This window comes from Rhinopithecus roxellana, chromosome 7 (assembly GCF_007565055.1).
Source record: "Rhinopithecus roxellana isolate Shanxi Qingling chromosome 7, ASM756505v1, whole genome shotgun sequence".
NCBI classification, from domain to species: domain Eukaryota; kingdom Metazoa; phylum Chordata; class Mammalia; order Primates; family Cercopithecidae; genus Rhinopithecus; species Rhinopithecus roxellana.
In genome coordinates this window covers 64,113,709-64,140,538 of record NC_044555.1, presented here as the reverse complement: position 1 = coordinate 64,140,538, position 26,830 = coordinate 64,113,709, and the positions used below count along the sequence as shown (strand labels likewise).

Here is a 26,830-nt window from a genome sequence, read left to right as displayed (position 1 = left end):
TCTAATCCTCTGGGTAGTAATTTCCCCAGCCCTTGGTAGTTTTTCTACATATATGCACTGATCTCTACTTTACTGAATATTCAATCGGGTCCCTCTGTAGATTTCTAGAGTTCTGTCTTTGCCCAGCTCTCTCCTCTCCAGTACTCTGTCCTGCAAACTCTAGCTCAAGCTTTACCAACCCGCGGCTCACAGGCTGCATGTGGTCCAGGATGACTTTGAGTGTGGCCCAATACAAATACATAAACTTTCTGAAAACATTATGAGAACTTTTTGCGGTACATTTGTTTAACTCATCAGCTATTATTAGTGTTAGTGTATTTTAAATGTGGCCCAAGACAATTATTCTTCTTCCGATGTTGCCAAGGGAAGCCAAAAGATTGGACACCCCTGCTCTAGCTGCTTGAGTCTGCTGGGATTCTCAGTTCTGTCTATTCTCAGAGATTCTGGCTCAGAGTTTCTTCGTCCTACAGCACAGCTTTGAAACTATCTGAAGGCAGTAAGCTGGGGCACGCACAGTGCGCTTCTCCTTCGTTCTCTCTCAGGGATCACTGTTCTTCTGTGGTTCTAGTGTCTTGAAAACTGTTGTTTCATATATTTGTCCTGGTGTTTGGTTGTTTCAGGCAGGAGGGTAAATCTGGCCTCTTGTACTCTAAATTAGCTGGAATTGATAGTCCCTTATATATACCTATTTTAAAACAAATAATTTCTTTCCAGTTAATCCTTTACTGGTAGAAGACATTTTTCAACATGAAGTTGTTCTATTTTATTTTTGTTGCTGTTAGTCTTAATTCTGTGAATTTATAAGTAATATAGTCTGCATTTTATTAATGCTATCAAAATTTCATAAGTCTCCCATCACAGAGAATCATGGAAAAAGGAAAACACTGAAATCTAGAAGATAACTTTTGCTGTGGAAAGGTGATCTTCCCCAAATTCTGCCCACAATGGCATGTGTTTGTGTGTGATTCCAGAGACACTGTGTAGATGTTGATAGGGAAGGGGCTGGTAGCTGGGTCTCCACCAGTGGGATTGTCCCTAACTGGGGAAGCCTGGCTTGGTTCTCAATTGTCTTAACTCTGAAGAATCGTCCGCCATCAGAGAAATGCAAATCAAAACCACAATGAGATACCATCTCACACCAGTTAGAATGGCAATCATTAAAAAGTCAGGAAACAACAGGTGTTGGAGAGGATGTGGAGAAATAGGAACACTTTTACACTGTTGGTGGGATTGTAAACTAGTTCAACCATTATGGAAAACAGTATGGCAATTCCTCAAGGATCTAGAACTAGATGTACCATATGACCCAGCCATCCCACTACTGGGTATATACCCAAAGGATTATAAATCATGCTGCTATAAAGACACATGCACACGTATGTTTATTGCGGCACTATTCACAATAGCAAAGACTTGGAATCAACCCAAATGTCCATCTGTGACAGACTGGATTAAGAAAATGTGGCACATATACACCATGGAATACTATGCAGCCATAAAAAAGATGAGTTTGCGTCCTTTGTAGGGACATGGATGCAGCTGGAAACCATCATTCTTAGCAAACTATCACAAGAAGAGAAAACCAAACACCGCATGTTCTCACTCATAGGTGGGAACTGAACAATGAGATCACTTGGACTCGGGAAGGGGAACATCACACACCGGGGCCTATCATGGGGGAGGGGGGAGGGGGAGGGATTGCATTGGGCGTTATACCTGATATAAATGACAAGTTGATGGGTGCTGACGAGTTGATGGGTGCAGCACACCAACATGGCACAAGTATACATATGTAACAAACCTGCACGTTATGCACATGTACCCTAGAACTTAAAGTATAATAAAAATAAAAATAAAAAAAAATAAAAAGAATCGTCAAAGGATTTAGGTGGTCATTGACTGACCAATTATTCAGCTATGTCAAAGTGGTTTTGTGGGTATTTAGAAACATCTCGTCCCACCCTTACCATTTTGTAAATGAGGAAATAGAAGCGTACAGCTTTTAAGAGACTCACACAAGTTTCCCAGGAAGTTCTGAGATCTAAGCTGAGACTTAGGTCTCTGGACTCCCATCTTGAGAGTGTTTCCACTATATGGCACCACAGCCCTGCTCACAGATATGACCATATTAATGCAGTGGTAACATTCGCACTCATGGGGCATTTCTGAAACACCATTTTTGCTATCGATGTTTAATTCATCCTCCTTCTTGTCACCCTACTTCTTGCTTGTGAGCAATTTAAACACTGGGGACTGGGATGGGTATTTCTAATCCAAGGATGGAAGAATGTGGCACTTCTTGATACCAAAGCAGTCTAGAAAATTAGTCATTGATGAAAAATGAGTTTTTAATATCCCACAGGCATTTACTTTGGAAATTAGAAGTTCTCAAGATGTTTTCTTTTCACTCTTCCTTTTATCGCCCTAGATTAATAAGGTATACTTGACAAATAAAAGTTGTACATATTTAAGGTATAGAACATGACCTTTTGATATACATATACATTGTGAAATGATTACCACAAATAATCTACGGAAGATATCTATCAATCACTTCACATAGTTACCATTTTGGGTGTGTGTACACAGAACACTAAGAGCTACTCTCAGCAAATTCAAGTACACAATACATTATTATTATTTTGTAGAGACAGGGTCTCCTTATGTTGCCCAGGCTGGTCTCAAACTCTTGGGGCTCAAATGATCCTTCTGCCTTGGCCTCCCAAAGTGCTGGGATTACAGGCATGGGTCACAGCCCTGCCTCAATACATTCTTATTAACTATATTTACCATGCTATTTATTAGGTCTCCAGAACTTACTCATAAAGTGAAAGTTTGTACCCTTTTACTCAGATCTCCCCATTTTCCCAACCTACCAGTGACTGGCATTCCATGCTTTTTTTTTTTTTTTGAGATGGGGGTCTCACTATGTCACCCAGGCTGGAGTGCAGTGGCACGATCTTGGCTCACTGCAACCTCCACCCCCTGAGCTCAGGTGATCCTCCCTCCTCAGCCTCACAAGTAGCTGGGACCACAGATGTGCACCGGCTAAGTTTTTGTATTTTTGGTAGAGACGAGGTTTCACCATATTGCCCAGGCTGGTCTCAAACTCCCAAGCTCAAGCGATCCACCCACCTCAGCTTCCCAAAAAGCTGGGATTACAGGCGTGAGCCACTGTGCCCAGCCCCATGCTTTATTTCTATGAGTTTGCCTTCTTCAGATTCCACAGAAAGTAAGATCATGCAATCAGTAGTTGTCTTTTGATGTATGGCTTACTGCACTTACCATAATGGACCTCTAGGTCCATTCATGTTGTCACAAATATTAACATTCTTTTTTAAGGATTAAAAGTCCATTGTGTGTATATACATATATATACACATACACACTACATTTTCTTTATCCATTCATCTGTTGAGGGACAATCAGGTTGTTTCCATATCTTGGCTATTGTGAATAATGCTGCAATGAGCATGAGAGTATAGAGACCTCTTTAAGATACTTACTTCATTTCCTTTGAGTATGTACCCAGAAGTGAAACTTCTGGATCATATGGTAGTTCTACTTATAGTTTTTTGAGAAAACTCCGTGCTGTTTTCCATAATGGCTGTACTACTTTACATTCCCACCAACGGGGTACAAGGGTTTCCTTTTCTCCATATCCTTGACAACAATTGTTATTAAATTATTATCACCTCACACCCCTCAAGTTTTATTGAGATTTAAAATACACAAAGTGTACAAATGTTAGTTGAGTTTGATGAATTTTTACTATTTATACATCTGTGTAACCATCACACAGATTAAGACAAAGGGGATTCCAGGAAGCTTTCCAGAAAGCTTACTCATGCCCCTTCCAAGTCAATACCTGCCCCTTATAATTACTACTAAAACTTCTATGACTATTGGTTAGTTTTATCTGTCCTTGAATTTCATATTAATGGAATAATATAATGTCTACTCTTCTTCATATTCTTTCACTCAACATTTTCTTTAAGAGATTCATCCACATTATTGTGTGAAACACATTTGTTTTCTTTGATTGCTAAGTAGTATTTTATTCTGTGAATATACCATAGTTTATCCATTGTCCTGTTGATGGACACTTGAGTTGATTCTGGTTTTGGACTATTGTGAATAAAGCTGCTGTCGATATTTTTGTAGGAGTCTTTTGGTGAAGATATGCACTCAATGTTCTGAGCTATATGCCTAGGAATACCATATTATGAACTACATCTGAAGGCCTTTAATACCTATATTGTAACATTGTTGGTGATTAATTTTACATATTCAATTGCCCTTCTAATTCCCAAGGTGTTACTCTAGCTACCACCAAACAGAGGATGCTATTCCTGACCTTCTTTTCTTCTTCCCCAAAAAGAGTCACTTCTCCTGCAAAGCCATCAAGAATTAGGATAGCTGGCAGCAGAGGAACACTTGCACATGCCCCATAGCTCCCTTGGAGGATTTTGAATGGAGCCCTGGTTGTCTTTCCCCTTAGTGGGGTTGATGATAGCAGGGAATCCTGAGAACATGCCAGGGGAAAAAGCAGACTTGCCCTCAGGGAAAAAAATGAAAACTGGAATATTTGATTTCCTTCAGCGGAAGTAATTATTAAACACCAAATTGGGCAAAAAGGAAGAAACCATCAAAGTAATTGCTTCTCTCTAAAGAGACAGCACCTTGTCAGGGTAGGTGGTGGGACTTAAGGAACTTTGGCTACATTGTTACGATTGTTTTTCTAGTTCAAGATATGAAACACCCAGAGGCTGGTTCTGTAGTTGCTGGGTCCATTTCACTTTGTGCCATGCCTTTATTCATCAGGCACTAGGCAGAAGATAGTACTGAACTAGGATAATTATGCCTGTTGTAGCCAGTAACTTTCATAATAACTTTACTGTCATATGAAAAAGCAGCAAGTTGTTTGCCTGAAGGACAACAGACGTGACTGAGTCTCACCTTCTTGCCTATCTAGATGAATTTTAATATGTAGCTTTTTGAACTTTAAATAATAGCTTCCTCAAATCTCACAGAACTCTCTGGGAAAGAGGACATTTATCCTCATTGTCCAATCCCTGCCTCGGAAGTTATTAATGACCCTTTCTCTTTCCTCATAAAACTGTTTTGGGGTTAGTCTCTGCTAGGCTGCTGGTTTGAAGTTAGGAGGTGGGCCATGAATAGGTTTGGAGTAAATGTGGTGTGTCACCCTTGGGCTTTCTTTGTTGAAGTATAGTTTTCTTTAGAACCTCATTTTTAGGAGTCTACATAGATAAATACAGCAAGATGGTGTTGATGTTGAAGTAGAACATACAAGCCTTTGGGCTAACAGCTCAGACTTCATCATCGTGTTTCAGTTGTGGCCTAGAAATTAGGCACAACTGATTGTCAGTTCAGAGAAATGCCCTGGCCCCTGGAATATTCTCTCCCATATGTCCTAATGGCACAAACACATCTTTAAGGCTGCTAGCAGAGCATTTACTTATCTAAAACTCATGAGGAAAAGCTACTGGTGGCCTGGAACATGTGATCCAAGAAGGTACTATGTAAGGGCAACTTAAAAAAAATCATATTCTCTCATTGACTTACGATTTCAGAGCCAGGTGACTTCAGTTTTGGTAGATTTTCCATTGGCACTGCTACCTACTCCTTTGGTTTTCTGTTTCCTCTATACTTATTCAACATAATCCATCCCAGGAAAATGGTCACATTAAGACATCTTTGTTTTAAAGGTTTCAAAAATTGCTCACACTTTATTTTTAAAGTTAAAATTTGAACCAAGCTAGAGATGGCCTAGCCTTAAACCTACTGTTGTGGTCAGGTCCTCTACCTCCAAAGCATTTCCCCTGCCCTCACCAAAAAAAATCTTCTCAATTCTTGCATTCAGAATTAAGAAGTGAACATTTGGAAGATTAATAATGATTACTGTCAAAGATCTATATCATTAACATAAAATTATTTGGGGGTTATTGTAACAAAGTCTATTGATATCTGAATCTTTTAATTGATACAAAAGCAACGGTGTTATTCTCTCCCCTCCTCCTACCTCATTTCATTCCTATGAGAGCACATTTTCCTTATAACAGTGAAAGTATGAAGACACTAGAATCAGGAAGATTTTTTAAAAATTGGAAAATCTTCAAACCAGTTCACCATTTCTTGTATAACAAGAATATTACGGTATACAGATTAGTTTAGAAGGAGTTAAACAAGAATAAAGGTTGCTAGAAGATTAAAATTCTTAATTCGAAACAATTTTATTGAGTAAGGGTTATTTTGTGACAAATAGCCAGGTTTTTAGTTTCCTGTGTCTTGCTTATAAGACCAGCACATACCTCCACAGAGAAAGGCAGGTCTCTCTTTCTTTTAAACATAACCATAGCCAACCAGTAGAGTCTCTTTCGCAATGAAATGCTATTATTTCAAAGGAACTGGGTGGATATAGAATCACTTGTGTCAACTGAGGAATGATGAGGTTCATACATTTGTAAAGGAGAGCTTTATTTTTCATAAAGGGTTGCAGCCTGCAGGGTGGTCATTTTGACAGGCTGGGAAGCACTGCCTCCAATGAGAAGCCAGAAACAGATACTCTGAGGGAGGGGAGAATAAGATGGGAATTCCGGCTGAGCGAGGTGGTTAAATGTACATATTCAACAAGCTATAGGAGGAGTCATGAATATTTATGAAACAGGAAACATGAGCATGTGCAATTGAACTTCATGCCCTTCTATGGGACCCATGTTCAAAAATGGCGGTGTTAGCATGATCCAGTGGTGCAGTTTTCAGCCCTTTGATGTTAAAAAGTGAAGCAGAGGACATGAAAACCCTCACTACTGCATTCTCTGTAGACTAGCCAGAGCCGTGGTTGGTGGTCTCTTATCAGGAAGGAATGCTGGTCGGTTGTTGTGTCAAAAGGGAGGGGCAGTGGCAGGTGGTTGGTCCATATCAGTGGTGGAGTCTTTCAAAAAGGCTGGTTTCTGTTTGGCCTTTAGGAAAGAAAGGCTAATGGTGGTTAGCAAGGAAAGAGGTATTACAAGGTGTGTCTGACCTCCCATCCTGTCAGGACCAAGAGCTCAGTTTTCAAGGTTACTCTGAGGTCCCCTTGGCCAAGAGGGAGTTCATTCAATCAGTTGGGGGGCTTAGGATTTTATTTATATTTCTCAGTTGTAATAACTTATTTACAAGTGAATTGACCACTCTACATTTGCCCATTGATCACATACGCAGTGGTCGACAAGCAATGGTATTTTCATAGTTAATTTGTGTGAAATGGAATTTACTGCAGCTCTGCAACTTAAGCATATTTTGGCATTTCCAGCTGTCATGGACAGTGAATTTTAAAGATCACAATTCCAGGAAGTTTTAGTCCCTTCATCTAAGAAATAAAAAGAATACCTACCCTCTCAGGGTATCAGCTTTGATTTCTTGCTTGTTATTGTTATAGGCATGCATGCATGAATCATACCAAAATCTCACTGCAGCCAGCTTTTTGAGCAAGAAGATAGAACTTCACACACACTTTCTCCTAACTCAATTCTCTCTGTGTCTCAGTTAAAGTGACTTTGGGACCATGGAGAACTTAACATTGCAATTTTTATTTATTTGATACAGGATCTCACTCTGTCACCCAAGCTGGACTGCAGTGGCACCATCATAGCTCACTGCAGCCTCGACTTCCCCTGCTTAAGTGATCCTTCCGCCTCCTGAGTTGTTGTGGTTACAGGTGTGCACCACCATGCCCAGCAATTGTATTTATTTATTGTATTTTTTGTAGAGACGAGATCTTGCCATGTTGCCCAGGCTGGTCTCGAACTCCTGGGCTCAAGTGATCTGCCTACCTGGGCCTCCCAAAGTGCTGGGACTACAGGTGTGAGCCACCATGCCTGGCCAACATTGCAATTTTAAAAGTGAAGTCTATACTTGCCTATTTCCATAATTTAGTTTTCATTAAAAAAAAATTGAACTGTGCAGATTAGACTTTCTGAACCACATTTCTGGCAGAGAGAAGGGTGGGAGAAGATGGGGGATCCCCAAAGGTGTCCTGTTTTGAGTATTCAGTCACCTGTCCTTTTCCCCAACAATCCCCTGCTGTTTGCTTTATGACTTAATGAATGCATGGGGCCATTCTACTTACTGCCTTCAGCAGTTTGAGCTATCCATGTGGCTTCCTCCCCTAGAGGAATTTCACAGATAAATTATTGCATACAATTACATAAAATAAATTTAAATTGAACAGGGTGAGTAGCAGGCAGACTAGTCTGAGTGTTTCTACGGAGTTAATCCCTGGTGAAGAGGAAAATTGCTGCATATAAATGAGATCTCACTGCTGTCCTAAACCAGTTGATAAGTGATACCATCTGCTGGAAAGGAATTCTCAATGCCCTTGACACTTGCCCCACCCACTTACCAGAATAACCATTCTCCATTCACTACGTACTAGCTTTCATATGCAAGGAGGATGTTGGGTGGGCTCTGTCACCTTTCCCTAGTGGTATAGGGTCCTAGCTGATAGACTTATACTATAAACCTGGTTCTCTAATGGCAAAACAGCCCATATTTTTAGGACAACAATCATATTAGGGCTTAGGCTGTGGCCTAAATCAGTGTTCTCAACCTTGGCTGCACATCAGAATCCTCTGGGGAACCTTTAAAAATCCCAATACGCAGTCTATTCCCCAACTCCCGGGTGATTCCAAAGTACAGCTAAGTTTGGAAACCAGTGGCCTAAATCCTAAATCAGTACTTCTCAAATTTTTGTGACCATGAATCCCCAGGAGGTCTTGTTAAAATGCAGATTCAGATTCTGGGTGGGACAGAATTTCTGGGTTGAGATTCTGCAGTTATAATAAGTTCCTGGGTGATGCCCACACTGCTGATCCAGACTACATTTTGTGCAGCTCTGATTCCTCTCATTAGTGTCATAATCTAACTCAGTGATTTTCAAACTTTTTTCTTAAAGCTTTTGAAGAAAGAAAAATAGCTCAAGCAGTCTGAGTATGTGCAAAGTTTAGCAGGCTCAGAGAGACATGAGTATGGGACATCAGTCATCCCACACCCCACAACCATGCTGGGGGGACACTGGTTTAAGGTCATTTGTACCTCTCTACCTATCTCCTTCATTATCCTTATGCTCCTCGAATTTGTGATACAAAGAACAATGTATAGTCAACCTATAGTTTATGTTACTTTAATGTAAATTCTTGGTAAGCAATTTAGGAACCTGCCCCTTTTTTCCTTAAAAATCCACTTGTAGGCCGAGCATGGTGGCTCTTGCCTGTAATCCCAGCACTTTGGGAGGCCGAGGTGGGAGGATCCCCTGAGCCTAGAAGTTCGAGACCAGCCTGGACAATATAGTGAGACCCTGTCTGTACTAAAATTCAAAAAACTTAGCTGGGCATGGTGGCACATGCCTGTAGTTCCAGCTACTGGGGGAGGAGACATGAGCTAAGGTGGGAGGATCACTTGAGCCCGGGAGGTCGAGGCTGCAGTGATCCCTGATCACGCCACTGCACTCCAGCCTGGGTGACAGAGGGAGATCTTATCTCAAACAAAAACACTTGTAACTGCTGCTAATTAGAGTATACCTTCACAGCAATTTAAAGCTGTGGCCTAGGGTGGCCATCCTCTAACTCTGAGCTCGAATAAACTCTATACTTAATTATATCTTCTGAATTCATTATTTAAGATTGAAACTATGAAATCCTTTCTTCAAATTCAACCTGACAACAAAGCCTCATACATCTAACAGGTAGAACTGGGGTGCTTCCAATAGTGAAGTGCCAGAGCTGGTCCACAAAGCTAAATCAACCATGATTACAGCATATATGTTCCTTGTTAATGTACATACCATGAACACTGTTATGCCCTTCTGCTTGATGTTAACTCTCCTTTGCAAGGGAATATCTATAATTAGTGATTAATTGAATTTCTGAAAACTTTCTTTAGGGTCCTAATTTGCAAGAGGTTTTTAGCCTTGTTTGTATAACCATAAATGGCTGGTTTCCACACAGTCACCTGTGGCCACAGTGCCCCACCCAAAGCCTCAGGTATGTATAAATCTGACTTCAGCCCATCTTTAAATTAACTCAAATGAGATGTCAGAGCCTGACTGCTCAGGTTTACGAACTCATTCAAACACATAGTTTAAAGGTAAGCTGTTAAAGTAACATCACCAGTGTCACTCATTTTCATTCTAAGGCCCATCACTAACTTTATTCATTCACACATTATCTGCCTGTTTCCATGAAAATGTAAGTTCCATGATGGCAAGTACTTTCTCTGTCTTGTCATCACTGTAGCCCCACACTCAGAATAGTGCCTAAATCATAGTAGGTGTCTGATAAATATCTATGTAACAATTGCCCAAAGAAACTTCACCAAAATTTCCCAAGGCAGGATAGGTAGTCAATGACCATGTTCTCTTGACTGAGCAACTGCAGCGACCATCGTGACCAGTCAACACAATAAGCTGCAGCATTTGCATTGTAATTGAGTTCATTCGAGCAAAGCTATCCTCAGTAGGGACTTTCCCTTCTAGACAGCGTGTACATTTTCATTTTATCTGTCCTCAAACTGACCCTTTGCTCATTATAATAGTAAAAAACACACCCTTGGGGTAGAGATTTAAGATGCTAATGAGACATGCGATATATGAACAAGCATGTACAGGTACTGCTCACGTGCACCCAGAAGACCACCCAGAACATACTAACTAGTAACACCTCTTTCTAACTCCTTATGAATAATTATGGAAGACCCCACAAAGGGAGTCTCCCTAGTGCCAGTCTTTGCTGTCTCATCCTAATGAACAGCCTGCCCTGAATCCTTCTCTCGGGGTATACTGTTTATTCTGCACCTAACTTTCACAACATTCTTTTTCTTTAGCAATAAATTACTCTATGCCGTACCTCCTTTGCTGTGTGTCTCCTGTTTAAATTCTTTTAAGCCGAGAAGAAATCAAGTATCACATCAGCCATCAACATTCCCATTTCTTTTAATCCAAAACCAGACTGATTTGGACCTTCCCTCCATTTGAGTCCAAGTTGGTCTCACCATTATCACCACTCGGGGTTTCGATCCTACTTTCAGCCCTATGGTTATTGGTAGCTGAACTGTACACATTTGTAGCTCCAAAGAAGTGTGTGAGCTAGCTATTTGAAGATAGAAGTCACTACCATCAACATGGTAATTGAAGCAACATAGATGGATGAAACTGTCCAGGAGAGGATAGAGAAGACAGACTGGGTGCTCACTTTGGCAGCACATATACTAAAATTGGAACGATACAGAGAAGATTAGCATGGCCCCTGCGCAAGGATGACACGCAAATTCGTGAAGCATTCCATATTTAAAAAAAAAAAAAAAGAAAAAGAGAAGACAGACTGGGTTTGAGCCTCAGGTACTCAATCTTTAAAGAAAATGGTTTCCGATGCTTTGCTGTACCTCCCTAATATGCCGCACCACCATATATTCAAACCTGTACAAGCAGATTATCACAAATTTCTTCAACTGCAACCTAATTTCTAGACCCTTACTATTCTAGAGGGTATGTTGGACACAGTCATTTATCAGTTTATCAGTGTCTGCTTAAAAATGTAGTATTTTGGCTACCAAAGCAATTACAAATAAAACAACCCTACCACTCCATTTGCTTAACAGTATCAACTGTAACTTAAAAGAATCCTCATGAAATAAATAAGGGTAATGGAAGAATGGGTAAAATCAAATACCAAGTTATTTTTAATGATTTCTTTTCAGACCGATTTTACCAAGAGATGTGTGGTAATACAGAATTGAGATAATTACTGTTTTTTTTCACAAGAAAGTCAATATCCAGAAATTAGAAAATCTCCCAAGATAATGGAAAAGTAGCTTTGACATTCTGAAAAATTTCAGAGTTTGATTTTGTTGACCATCAGAACTTCTACCTTCATAAAAAAGAAAAACAAACAAAAACAAATAATAAAAAAATAACTACCCCCTAAAGAGAAATATTTGAGGAGGTGATGCCAAAAAAGTCTTGGCTAGTCATGAAAGAAATGAAAAACATTGGCCAGGCGCAGTGGTTCATGCCTGTAATCCCAGCACTTTGGGAGGCCAAGGCGGGTGGATCACGAGCTCAGGAGTTCGAGACCAGCTGGTCAAGATGGTGAAACCCCACCTCTACTAAAAATACAAAAATTAGCTGGGCATGGTGGCGAGCACCTGTAATCCCAGATACTCAGGAGGCTGAGGCAGGAGAATTGCTTGAACCTGGGAGGTGGAGGTTGCAGTAAGCCAAGATCACACGCCTGTTAACTCTAGCCTGGGTGACAGAGCAAGACTCCATCTCAAAAAAAAAAGAAAAAGAAAAAGAAATGAAAAACATCAAGCTCAATGGGAGTAGAGTATAAACTTGTAAAATGGTTCTCTTCCTTAGTTTAATTGCTATTCTTTGTTAACTGTGAGAGTCATTCAATAAATCCCAAAGGGAAGTGAATCAAGTATAGTTGTGGCAGGTTGCCTGCAAGACAGCCACCAGTGGTCCCAGCTTCTTAATATTCACACCCTTGTGTTCTCCTCCTGTGTCCTAGATTAACTCATTGACTTTTAACAAATAGACTATTACAGAAGTGGTGGCGTGTTAGGTTATAAAATAGTGACTTCTGTCCTGAATACTCTTTGATTGCTCATCTTGGGACAAGCCAACTACCAGGTTCTGAGGCAGTTTTGTGGAGAGGCTCATGTGGAAAGGGACCAATGCCTATCACAGCCAACTGAATGAGTTCAGAAGCTGATTTCCTTCCCCCAAGTTGAGCCTTCACAGGAGACTACAGCCGCAACCAATAGCTTGACTATAACCTCATGAGAGAATGTGAAAGCCAGGGGCATCAAGCTAAGCCATACTTGGATTTCTGAAGCACAAAAACCTGTCATAATAAATGTTTGTTATTCTAAACTGCTAAGTGATGGGGTTATGTGTTATAAAGCAATAGATAAGACAGTTATAGTCACAGATATCACATTGGCCTTTCACAATCAACTGTACAAACCTGAATTATTATAGCAGACTACTAGATTAAAAGATCTGCTATATATGTGGAAATTAATTAACACTGCTTGACAGCATTTTCTTACTCTTCTTCACATCTCATGGTCCAAATCCAGTAGGTCTTCAAATAATCATTTTCTAATTAAATTATATCACTCCCTAGAAATGCCACACACAACGTCAAAAGTTCTGTGCATATATATCATCCAGTACCGTTTGTTGCAGAGAACTAACAGGGCCAGGAGGAATTCATTTATCTGTTCTTGGACCTTTTTAGTGTTTATTAACATATTTTTACATGCTTTAAGTTCTATTAGGAAACAAAGACAACCATTTTTCCTCCTCCAAGAAACAGAATTCTGGGGATTCTGACTGTAAGTCTACATGAGAATCAAGGTTGAATCATACCAGTTCTACTCAAGACACATAGTTACTTTGAGGACACTGGGAAAAATTATGACATACCTATGAGACAAAACTAGTGATGCATTAACTGGTAGAAAAGAAGACATGAGGCAAAAAAAGGAATGCCACAGAATTCTAGAGATAAAACCACAAATAGGACGTAAAGAACAACTGAAATAACCTAAGAAAATATATTTATGTAAGACTGGATAAGCTCTGGCACACAGTTTAAGGACTTGGAGTTCATTCATTCGTTACTCATAAAGTAATTTGAGAACCTGGAAAGTGCTTAGTTCTGTGCCAGTCACTGGGGGATACAAAGACAGTATTGACATCATCCTTGCCCTCAAGAACACTATTAAAGGATCCTAATCAACTGTGAATAAAATTACTTACATGTAAAATAATTAGAGAACAGAAGGCAGCATATAATACACTGCAAATAATATAATATACATCCTGGTAACGTGGCAAACTGGAAAGAAATGGACCTAGACACATTAGGCAAAACCTCTAATAGTGGATTAAAAATATGTTTAGGAAATAAATATACACTGCTAAATGAAATTTATAGGAGGCCACTCTTTTGGACTAAGCTTCTCTTCTAGGCCCCAACAGACCAGACTAAAAATCCAAATGAAGTCACCCATCCTAAAGTCACTAAACCTAAACTAAGTTGTTTTCTGACATTGCAAGGAGAAACAGCTAATTTCCTTAGCAGGCCAGTTTATAATCTTCAATAGGCTTGATAATGAAGTTCCCTCTGCTTTAATTCTTACACAAAAAAGTGTCCCGAAGTAACCTGATGTTAACTATTATTTTTCTATTGCCCTGTTTCCTTGTCCTGCTTTACAAGAAAAGTAGCTTTGAAACGACTGCTATGCTCTTTGTTCTTTGCTTCTGCTTTCTTCAGACTTTCTCTGTCTATAAAGCCAACTCCTTCTGCTCATCTCATTAAAACACTGATTCCGTTTCACAGAACGAAGTGTTGCCCAATTCTGGAATCACAAATAAAGTCAATGAAGATCTTTAAACTTAACTTGTTATAATTTTGTCTTTTGATGATACTTTTCTAGTGCAAATTGAGATTATTTACTACATATAGATCTCTGAACCCAGAAGGATTAAGAGGCAAGAAGCAATGGGGGAACAACAAAATGGTACACATTTAGGTAAGTCTAAATAAACTGTAAAGCCACTAATAGTTAATATTCATTTGGGGAGATGGTAGAAATAAAATGTCAGGCAACAAAAATAAAGAAGTTAAGTGAGTGGTGACTAGAATTAAAACAATCCAAGGTCTTTCTGTTATTTTGGAGAAAGATCCCTATCTTTCTTAAGAATCCTTATTCTGATTAATTTTAAATGCAAATATTCATGTTAAAAGATTAACCTCTAAAACAATAAAAATATCATCTATAATTTCCAAAGAAGAAATATAAATATATTTAATTCAAGAGAAGACAGAAAAGAAGCAAAATAGGAAAGAAATGAATAGTAGACAGAAAAAATAATATGGTAGAAATAAAACCAAAACATCAGTAATAACAACACATAATTGTTAAAGCTTTCTCAGATTGGACTGAAAAAGAAAACATAATGCAGTTATGTGTTGTGAAAGAGACATGTCCAGACATGTCTAACTCAAAAATATTACAGACTGAAACCAGAGAGATACAGAACGATACTCTTGGCAAATACTCATCAAAAGAAAAAATAATTATAACTATAATATCAGACAAAATGAATGTTAAAGAAAAAAAATCATAATTGAGAGAAAAGAAAGTCCATAATGACAAAAGAAATGATTCATCTATGAGACATAATCTTAAACTTGCATGTCACTAACAACAAAGCTTAAAAATATATAAAGCAAAAACTGACAGAATCTACAATCATAGTGGGGGATTTTAATGCATCATTCTTAAAAACTGATAAACAGATAAAATATTCATAAGAACTGATGATTTTACTAATATTCATAAAATTTACTATTTGAATATATTCACAGGCTTGTCCTAATCCTGCATCCAACAATTAAAGAAGGTACATACTTTCAAGCACACACAGAACAAACACTGCCCACATACCCAGGCACAAAGCAAGTCTCAACAAATGAAGAATCTTTATTATACAAACCAAGTTTTTTGAACAAAAAAGCCCTAAAATCCATGTTTGGAAACTTTAAAAAAAAATTCCCAATGTATGGTTCAATGCATAAATTCTAATGGAAACTGCAAGATGTCTAGAACTGAAAGACAACAAAAATTTCAAATTAAAACTGAAATGCAGTTAAAGTTGTACTTAGATGAGAATTTACAGCCTTTCATGAAATTATTAGAAAAGATGGTTTAAAATATCAATGAGCTAAGGATTGACAAAAGAGAAAATCCAAGGAAACCCAAAGAAAACAGAAGGAAGAACAGATATTAATGAAATGAAAACCAAACAATAGAAAGGATGAAACTGAAAGGCTGGTTCTTTGAAAATACACAAAATAGACAAATTTTCAGCATTAATGGAAAAAAGGGAAGAAAGAAATAATGCTAGGAATGAAAAAGGGAACAAAAGTAGGTGTCATTAAAATTTCAAAAATGAGACATTACTATAACAACTTTATAAACTTGAAAGCAGGAAAAATGGACAACATTCTGGAAAATATTAATACTTGATTTAAAATGTGGGGCACAGAAGACAGTTGCCACAGGAGGCTAGGACTGCAGTTATCAAAAGAACATCACAGATAAGATGGTATTTGAAGATGGGAAGCCTTGGGAAAAGGCATGCCAAACAGGGAGAATGAGAGTGAAAGCATGGGATAAAACAATCTCAAGTAAATAGGATAGACGTGGAGCACAAGGTGAAAAAGGTAAGCTGAAGCCAGATTCTAGTACAGAGGTTCCCACTCTGCCTGGACATTTGAATCAACTGGAGAGTTTTAAAAAAGAAAAAGCTCAGGCTAAACCTCAACAATCTCTGGGCTGGGCTATGATTTATAATCTCAAAAATCTATTACCTAAGTTTTGTTCAAAGACTTTTAATATTGACAATTAAATGTGTGCAAACAAGAAAACCTTTGTTTTGTGTATTTTGTTACTTTAAACCTAAATTCCTTAGCCTGTCCCCCAATATTTTTTTTCCTGAGTCTGATTGCTGGGGGATGCCCCAATATTTTATTTCATTTTATTTATTTATTTTTTTAGAGACAGGATCTTGCTCTGTTGCCCAGGCTGGAGTACAGTGGCACGATCATTGCTCACTGCAGGCTCAAACTCCTGGGCCCAAGCATTCCTCCTGCCTTAGCCTTCTGAGTAGCTCGGATCACAGGCATGAGACACTGGGCCTGGCTCCTGACATTTTCAAATGACACGTTTTAATTATTTCCTCTTCCCAGCTGCAAATCTTTATATTTGTAGAAAATGTAAACTAATTACATTAGCATAAGCACAACACAAATAAAAGGCAAAGCTCCTTCTAAAGTCAACTAATAAATAGTGGAGGCACCGTGGAATCAAACATTGCTCTTGCTAGGAAGAAAGGACTTTTAATATTTTGAATTATTTGTGTCAATGCTTCTACCTCTAACCAGATGCACTGTTAATCCAGAACTCACTTTTCTTGAAAAGGCAAGTCACAGGCTGGGAGAAAAGATTTGCAATACTTACATCCAAGAAAGGACTTCTGTCCAGAATAGAGAAAGAATTCCTACAAATCAATAAAGACAACTGATTTTAAAATACACAAAATACTTGAACATCTTACAAAAGAGGAAATCAAATCTCCATGTGTGCTCTCACCCCACCAAAATAGCATCAGGCAGCAGAGAAGCTAAAGGGTTAGATTTTTAAAATTATTGTTATGGACACTTCGGAAACTAACCATTTATCATGAACAGAATACAATGAAAAAGTCAATGTCAATGAAAAAGTGAAAGTGTGAGGCAAATTAAATCTAGATAACACTATACATCTGCAGAATGGCTAAAATAAAACAGACTGAGAATAACAAGTGTTGGTGAGGATGTGGAACAACTAGACCTTTTTTACATTGCTGATTGGAGTATAAATTAGTATAACCACTTTGGGAAAATGTTATATAGTACTTTCTAAAGCTAAACATACCTTATTTCTAAGCAATCCTGCATGTGTATTTATGTCCACCAAAAAGCATATACCATAATGCTCATTGCAGCTGTATCATAGTAGCCCAAACCTAAAAAACAACTCAAATGTCCAGAAGAATGGATAAACTGTGCTATATTTGTGTAATGTAATCCTATACAACAATGAAGACAAGACTATGTTTACATGCATCATGTAACTAACTCTTGCAGATACAATGTTGAGTGAAAGAAGCTACACGAAACAGTCCACACTGTGTGATTCTATTTATTTGAAGTTGAAGAAGAGACAAAACTAATCTATGGGAATATAATTCAGATTAGTGGTACTCCTGAGCAGGGTTGAGGGGATGTGAGAGGGCTGTGGTTACTGACTGAAAAGGGACACCAGGGAACCTTCAAGGGTGCTGAAATACTCTGTATATAATTTGGGCAGTTGTTTACACTGGTTTGTACATATGAGCAAGTTCAAGTTGCACACTTAACATTTTGTGTTTTTTACCATAAGTAAATGTTATATTTCAAAAAAAAAAAAAATTGGGCGGAAGATAATAAAAGAAAACAAAAAAAGTATTTCAATTTGTGTCCTTTAAGTTTCCTTTGAAAGAGGAAAGGACATTACACACAAGTCATTCAGAGTTGAAACATAAACACTTGATAGTTTTAAAGGAAAATCAACTTTGGTCCAAATGTTTCACATTAAAAGTATGTTATTCTGAGATCTGAATTTAATTTAGAAAGTATATAGATTTCTTACTTACCAAAGTATACCAATAAACACACAGTTTGCAAAAAGATAAACCATGGGTTGGGCTCTATTTAGGATTTTACAGAAAAGCCTCATTTCAATATATAATGAAATAGAAATTACGAAACAGAGATGTGAAAAATTTTTGAGCTACATACGTTTCCACAGAAGAGCTCTCCTTAATTCACTAAAAATGCTGACCTTTTGAAGAGGGTACAACTGAAGGTTTAAGCAGTGTCCTTTGTCAATGTTGTAGTAGGGTTTACTCTATGCAGAGATCAGGCTAATAAATGCATCTAGTTAGAAAGCCATCTCCATTCTAATTACAGTCTGTGCTATAGAGAAGAGGGAGTCTTTTAGATCCACTCATTTTGGTAACAGATCAATTTATGCTTTTACTAGGCTTTTGGTTTTTGGATGACTCATCAAGAATAAACTGATTGCAAATAATCTACTGCACCTATTGATAAAATTCTCTTTAAATCAAGTGTAAGCATTCCATACTTCAGTACAAACTGGGGCATTGGGATGGCTGAATCGTAGGATGTAATCTCTTCTCTAGATTGTGTTTATTCAATCCAACCCAGGAAAGAGGAAAGGGAAGAATTCATGCTCATTAGAAACGATGAAGGAAAGAATAGAGGCTCATTTCCTTTTTTAAAAAAATGAAATCCAGACTTTAAAAACTCAGCTGAAATCTTTGTATTTATTTCACGGATTTCAGATCCGAGGATTTCAAAGGCCTGAAATGATATGAAGGCTCTATTTCTGCAGACAACAATGTATTCTGTTCATGATAAATGGTTAAAGTTTCTGAAGTGTCCATAACAATCATTTTAAAAATCTAACCCTTTAGCTTCTCTGCTGCCTGATGCTATTTTGCTGGGGTGACACATGGAGAGGTGTGTCAGTGTGTGAGATGGTCCACTTGCCTGCAATGTCCTGAAGAGCAAGATGGAATAGAAATGTATTTAAAAACTTTCATAAGAACCAAAGAACAGAACCAGAACACAGCTGCTTGTAATTGCTCTATTTATTAATACATATATCACAAATGTTCACAATATCAATGCATTCTTGTTGGCATGCTAGACAGAGGTATTATTTTTGAAGATCTTTTAAAAATATTTTGACTTGTTCCCCCTTCACACTCATTTTTAAATTGTTCTGATGAGGTCCTCAATGTCTATAATGTCAATGCAAGAAAAAAAATACAGAGAGAAGTAGTAAAATAACACAATAGCAATTAATTGGGGAAAAACAAAATATCATGGCCTTCACGAGAAGCAACAACACAGCTTTGTAACAGGATTATACAGGTTTCAACTGAGAGGCAAAGATGCACTAAACTGCCTACACATACCCAGGTATGTAACAAGCAAGGAGGCCACCTAAAGCTCAGTTTCCTTCATGCATGACACATGCTTTTTTTCTCCTCATGGACAATTATCGATGTGTTTCTTTACATGTCTTAGGCAGCCTGAAGAAGGTAGGAAAGCCTTAGTAGAGGGAAAATCAAACCAAATGAGATTAAGTCAAAAGAACAGATAACTATCGTCTGCTTATCTACCTAAAGGTGTGTGGCATTTACCACAGTGAGGAGCTAACAGGAGCCTCCCACACTACATGCAGGGCCCAAAGGGGCCAGCGATGGTGTGATAACCAGTCACCGATGATGAGTTGCAGTTGGACCAAGTACAGATGGAGGGGCTGGCCCATGCAGGGCCTCGGGGTGAGGTTCACTAGGACTAGCTGCAGGGGGACCTGGCTACACTCTGTGGCACAACAAGGCTTCACAAAATGGACACTACAAGTGACACGGGCTGAAAGGTGGAGCAGAGACTGGGTGGGAGTGTCAGTTGCACGTGGGGGGTAAGGGATAGGGGGAGCAGGGCAGGTGTATTATGTACTGTGCTCTAACATTCTTTGGAAGTCTTTCAAAGATTGCTGCAGTTCCTTTTTAAAACAGGTCACTTATTCCGTCGTTCTTGAAAGACTAAGAGAGAAATTAGAACATGTGAGTGATTCACCAGTAATAAGGACTTGAAAAGAAAGATAACAAGCTGAAAAAAGCATTTCCACATTTTTCACAAAAGAACCAATTATACTTCCTTCCCAGAACCACGGAAATGAGATTTCTGCACATGGACAAGTGCCACCAAGATCAGGTAGCTCAATGGCCAGGGAGTACTCCTGCACATTTGAAGGGTATTATGTGTCCCAAAGGGGATCCCTCAAAATTAAACACTCCCCACTGTCACCTACCTTCTCCTTACACCATCTCATACTGATTGGCCGTGATGAACCGGGACAGACAGCAGGCCAGCAGCATGCCAATTAACTGTTGCCAGGGAGAAAAACGAAAACGAGAATCTCAAGTCACCGAACCACACCCTCTTAATTTTTAATTAATACTTTTATATATTTATGGGGGATAATGTGATTTTTGATATATGTGTATCACTAGACATAATTTTTTCAACAACCAAGTGTTTCTGTATGTAAATGGGGAAAGGGCACTAGAGCAAAAGATAAAACCTGATTTCAACCATGGGATCTCAGTTGTTGGGAGTCTAACTGCAGAGCCAACTGGAAGTTCTCTAACTGGCCATTATGTTCCAGCTATAGCTCACTCTGGCCATTTAAGAGCAACTTTTGACACTTAAGGAGTATTAAAATTTGTTCATGTTATGAGAGTAATAAAAAAAATTAAGGAACACAGAATTTAGTGATATATTAACTAAAAGGCTAAAATTCAATTCAAATCTATAGCACATGCATTTGGAAGATTTCTCAGCACACTATGATATCTCAACCATACCCAGCTGACAAAATAATAGTTCTTTCCTTGAGGCAAGAACAGAGACCCTATTCTTGATGAGGCACATTCACCAGTGAGGTAAGAAAGCCACAGCTTATGAAAAGGTAGGAGGGGCTAGGGGAAAGTGGGGCTTTATATTCTGTCTATTGACTATGTAGATATCTTACGCCTAAGTGGGCTCATCTACACCCAGGGCCCACCTCCCAGTTTTTCTAGGGGCCTCAGGACAACCAGTGATGTAGTACCTCTACCTCCTCAGAAGATTCTAGTCCTCCACTTGTCTTTGTGCCTTGATCTAAACTGTGCACAAGTGAATCTAATAAAGATGATTGTGATACCCTCAAGACACCCTTAAGCACATCTTGTTCTGTTCATTAGAAAAGAAAATTTCCACTCATGAATCTGGAGGATCAGTATCCTTTAGAGAGGAGCCCAATTGTGCACTTGAGTCTAGAGGCTGCTTTCTCTTGGTCAGTGTAGTCCCTTCTCTTTAGACAACTGGGCATGTTTTACTGGATCAGACCTGTGTCACTAGAAGTGCGACCCCAGGACCAAGAGCATCACGATCGCCTGGGACATTTTTAGAAATGCACATTCTCAGATCTCACCCCAGACCTGCTGAATCAGATACGCTGGGGGTTGGGGCCCAGCAACTGGTGTTTTAACAAGCCTTCAAGGGCAGGGAACTGCTCATCCAGTCTACCTAGTCACCCTCATCTTATAGATGAAACACCTACTGCCACTTCAGGTCCCACTGTTGGTCAGGGAAACACCTGAACTCCACTCTCCTGGCTCTTAACCTACCCGTGCAGGTTCCAGTTCTCATTTCTTATCGTCCTTTTACAAATTAAAATTGTGCTGTGAAATATGCAAACTATAACCTCTTTCAGGTAAGGAAGCATCATCATCTTATTGGACTCGTCCTATCTCCTACCAAGGTTCTGGCCAACATCATTTGGTGCCATAAAATACATAGTCTCATGCACTTACTGCCAAGTGGCTGAAGATACCATGGCTATAACCTTTAGAATATTCTGCCAAATGAGAAACTAAAATATGAGTGTAATGACCTTGAACCTTATAGTTTGTCTCTTTTTATTAGAACTTCCATTTTCCAGGACCAACAAACAGCAGAACACACTTGATAATGTCAAAAATCAAATAAGTGTCAGAGGTACATAACACATTCAGGTAGAACAAATTACAGTCATCCCTTAGTATCTGTTGGAGATTTGTTCCAGGACCTCCTGAGGATAGCAAAATCCTAGGATGCTCAAGTCCTTGACACAAAATCGTGCAATATTTGCATATAAGCTATGCACATCCTCCTTTATACTTTAAATCATCTCAAGATTACTCATAATACCTAATACAATGTAAATGCTGTATAAATAGTTGCTATACTATATTGCTTTTATTTGCATTATTTTTTGTTGTATTGTTATTTTCAATCCATAGTTGGTTGAATCCATGGATACAGAACCTGCAGATATGGAGAGCTGACTGTATTGAATATCCAGGCTGGAGTGCAGTGGTGCAATCTCGGCTCACTACAACCTTTACCTCCCAGGTTGAAGTGATTCTCCTGCCTCAGCCTCCTGACTAGCTGGGATTACAGTTGTGCACCACCACATTCAGCTAATTTTTGTATTTTTAGTAGAGATGGGGTTTTGCCATGTTGACCAGGCTGGTCTTGAATTCCTGGGCTCAAGTGATCTGCCTGCCTCTGTCTCCCAAAGTGCTGGGATTACAGACATGAGTCACTGTACCTAGCCTGTATTGAATATTTACCACAACCTGTACAATATTACAATCTCAGTTTTCCAGATAAGAAAATTGAGGGTTATGAGAGGTTAAAGAATACGCCCCAAGCTACACAGGTAATTCTCAGAGCTTAATGTTGTACCCTCTCGTCCTATCTAAGAATAGCCTCAGCTCTGTCCTGCCCTCTACATAGAAAAGGTAAACAAGTCTTCTCAAGGGCCCCCCAAAAGAAAAGAATGACTGGCACATCTTAGCAGCATTTAGACCCTGGAGGAGGCCAGACGGGAGGATGAGGGTCAGAAAATGGATGGGTAGTAATAGGGTCTGTGTTTTCTTATGAGTACCTTTTCCTTTTGGATTTCACAGACTTAAGTCTTTTTGTTATAAAAGCAATAAATGAATTCCCTTTAGGTGCTACCAGAGGCAGGAACAAGGGTGATCTCTGGCCTTAAAAGTTAATACAGCAGGCCAGGTGAAGAGGTCAGAATTATAATACTGGATCTATAGTAGCTGCCCAACTTCAAGCGAGTCACTCAACCCTCCCCTTCTGGAAAATGGCTCTACTGTCTTTACTCAGGACTACAATATTACATGTTATGGGGAATTAATCCAGCCTAACAGGTTCCGAGTCTAGCAAAGCCCTGGGTCTATTTACCTTAGACACGGAAGTACTAAACACAGAAGACCAGAGAACACGCCACCACACACACACATGCGTATGTACATATACACAATATCACAAATTGAACAATAAACATGTCCATGCTGAGACATCCCATGGTTCTTGGCTTCCAGGGCATTTTGGGGGTGGGGATAGGATAGGGGTGCTGTACGTGCATGCTCCATCTCTCACTCTCCCCACAAGCCCTCGAGTGAAAGAGCAGTTGCCAAAGATGCAACGAAGAGGTACCCTACTAAACAGATTCAACCTTCTGCTCTAAATTTATAGGGCAGCAGACTCTGCCCATCAAGTCCAGACAAATGAGGTTTACCTTGAGAGGGCAAAGGCAATGGAAGTTTGTAGAGAGAAGTGTTTAATGCTTGACACAACCCTGCTGCTGTTCAAAAACAGCACTCGAGAGCTTTCAGTTAGCTAAGTTAGCTAACAGGGAACAAAGTTCTTGCCCAGTGTATTAAAAGGCTAGACCCAGCTTAGTTTTCCTAATACTTTATACCACCTTTAATCTTTGAGACAATAGATGTGCATGGCCAGTTTCTTCCAACAGATGATAGCATGGAGGTCGTAAGAGCAAGCAAAGAAAGGGGCAAGAAAAAGGTCGAGGGCAGGAGAGCAAAAGTGGGAGGGAGGGAGGGAGGGAGAGAGAGAGCTCTGTTCTTTCCTACCCACTTTGTCCTCTCTGTGGCCTCTACTTAGTAGACCCTTCTTTATTATAGGAAGGCTAAGGCATAGGCCAACACAACTGGTTCATCAATATCAGACAACATGTGCTAAATTTTACTATGACATTGGCTCTAAAATTTCTGAACACATGTAGCCAAAGGTCTGGTTCCAGGTCACTGACCAGGATCAGTAGGGCTGGTTCTTTGTGAATGGGCATCTGGTAAGTGGCCACCATTGTCCCAGGGATGCCCTGGATCTACGGACATCTGGAAGCCAACTTCAGCTTTCAAGAGCCCTGAGGCTGATGGCACCATAAATAGCTGCAGTTCCTGGTGCATCTGGCTGGCAAATGCCAGCCACAGCCATTCCTCTCCCTGCCCGAACTTGGGAGCAGGTCTCAAGTGTCTGCTCTGCTGGACCTGCCTGGCCACATGGGTGAGCAGTACTGGCACCATGGTATGATGTCACTGGGCTTTGTGTTTTATCACCCCAACAACTATGTGGTACCTTGATGAGACCTAAACTCACTGCAGAGAGTTTCAGAGTTGGGATTCCTTAAGGTCAAAGCCCCTCTCTTACTGCCCTAGAGGGTCACAGTACATATTCAACAATTCACAAATCACAGATTTCTTTAAGGTAGCACAGAGAGATTAATCAGGCCAGATAATTATTTGTCTAATCATACATTTCTTCATTGGGATGTGTGAGAGAAGAGTGGAAGAGAGGTATTAATCAGATTCATTACTTGGAGAAGGATCCATTTGATTCAACTCATTAATGAAAACAGGAATCTCCTAATACCACACATACACTCATGCTCATGGCCACATGGAAATATTCTTGGATGATAAGGTGTTTCATTCATGAGATTCCACATTATTTGAGGCTCTCTTCTCCTAATGTACAGTATCAGCATAATGTCCCTTTATGGTTCTAGAATAGCTAGTAGGGGAGACTTCAGCAATATTTTTTTTTCCTCCAATGGGACAGGCCTCCTCAAATGCCAAACACAAGAATGCTCTTTTGATGTTAACAATATGGTGCTACACATACATGTGTTAAGTAAACAGGATGTTCAAGGCTGTCAAGTGCATCCTGCACATTTGCATCAGTCACCAGGGTTTGGGGATCCTCTAAAATGTCCCTCAGTCATTAGAGTGACGTTGCTGAGTATTATTATCGAAATATTACAGCAACTAGAATAAATTTCAGAGTAGCAATTGCTTTTCAAATGTCTCTGGAGACTGAGTTAATTTGCATTGTTTGTGACCCCACTCTGGTTTGTCTATGTGTTGGAGTGTTGAGGGTTTAATTCACTTCATGGGCTTCAAAACAAAAACAAAAACAAAAAACAACGAAGCATGGTACAAGATAGTTTTGAAATTGCAACAAGGAACACACTTGTGTTGGCTGAGCCCACATGCTCTTGTGAGATAAAATGTTGCACAGGTTTTGTAACTGCTTAGGAAGAAAAGCTCTTCTACTTCTCTAAGGCTGTCTACTTGTAAAAAACAAACCATCAGGCTAAAATTCTATGCCTTAATCTAAGCGAGGGTTACACAGCTATGTTCATTTTGTGGTAACTTATTAAGCTGTAAACATAATTTATGCACCTTTCCGTATATTCTACATTTCAATTAGAAAGTTTCAGGAACAAACTGCAATAAAATTAAAGTATATCTGCATTGCTAAGCAGGAGGGCCAGAGATACAGATGGGTAGGGAAAAAGTAATTAGAGTCTGAGATAGCCTATATAGAAATTAGAGTTGTGATTTGTTGTAGACACCAGGTCCTAAATAAAAAGAAATTAAAAAATAAAAAAAGAAATGAGAGCTGTGGAGACATTACTCAGACAACATTAATTGGGCTTTGTTTGAAAAACGATCTGTTGGTCTGAACAAAGTCTGAGTTAAACATAAACAAAGTTTGCTCTTGCTTGTTAACTATACATGTTGATTCTTCTACCCAAAGCCACATTATAGCAAGGATGTATCATTTGTCTGGGAGATCAGAAGCCTATGGGACCATGCCCTGCCTGGTGGAGGTGGGCTACGTTTTAGATTTAGCTTAATCTTATTCTATCCTCCAGTGTGTGTGGTTTACTTAATTGGCATAGTACTTCTCCCATTGTTTTCTTGAGGGTAGGTACAGATAAAGGGCTATAAAATTTAGTACATAAAATTTTATTTCCTCTTAAGAACCACGTAAGAATACTCAAACCTCTTACAAATGCCAAACTTAGAGATTAAAATAATGATCACAAGTCGAAGTTTGCTAAATTTAGGCTTTCTTTAAAGGGAGAGATCTCATCCGTAATACACGGGAACTAAGAGAGAGCAAAAAAGGGTCAGGTCAATCAGGAAAAACGCTTCTCCCAAATCCAGATCAGCCATTTGCTGTTTTGAGTTGTTTATGATCCAATTATGCCAGCACGTTATTCAGTTAACCTCCATTTGACCTACAGAAGTAACCAGTTGTTTTTCTGGAGCTAGTCATTAGTGTAACTGTAACTGATATTCCCTTGATGACAAAACTTCATTTGAGTTGAAAAAGAAAAATCAATAAACAGATCACCTGAGGACTAATGAGCAAGGAGCTTTGAC

At 39.2% G+C, this 26,830-nt stretch overlaps 1 protein-coding gene and 1 non-coding gene across 2 annotated transcripts in view; one reads left to right on the top strand and one right to left on the bottom strand.

The window, feature by feature from the left end:
• The first annotated feature begins 11,241 nt into the window (after positions 1 to 11,241).
• LOC115898806 lies at positions 11,242 to 11,348 on the top strand. The gene has a single exon (XR_004058471.1). It is a non-coding gene; the product is annotated as a U6 spliceosomal RNA (small nuclear RNA).
• A 7,967-nt stretch (positions 11,349 to 19,315) lies between these two features.
• Positions 19,316 to 26,830, bottom strand: part of TSPAN7 (tetraspanin 7) — a 118,779-nt gene continuing 111,264 nt past the window's right edge. Inside the window, exons 7-8 of the mRNA XM_030933783.1 lie at positions 20,566 to 20,641; positions 19,316 to 20,296 (exon numbers count right to left, since the gene is read on the bottom strand). Of these exons, the coding sequence (XP_030789643.1) occupies positions 20,573 to 20,641 (69 nt within the window). The 3' untranslated portion in view covers positions 19,316 to 20,296; positions 20,566 to 20,572. The remainder of the gene's footprint in view (positions 20,297 to 20,565; positions 20,642 to 26,830) is intronic.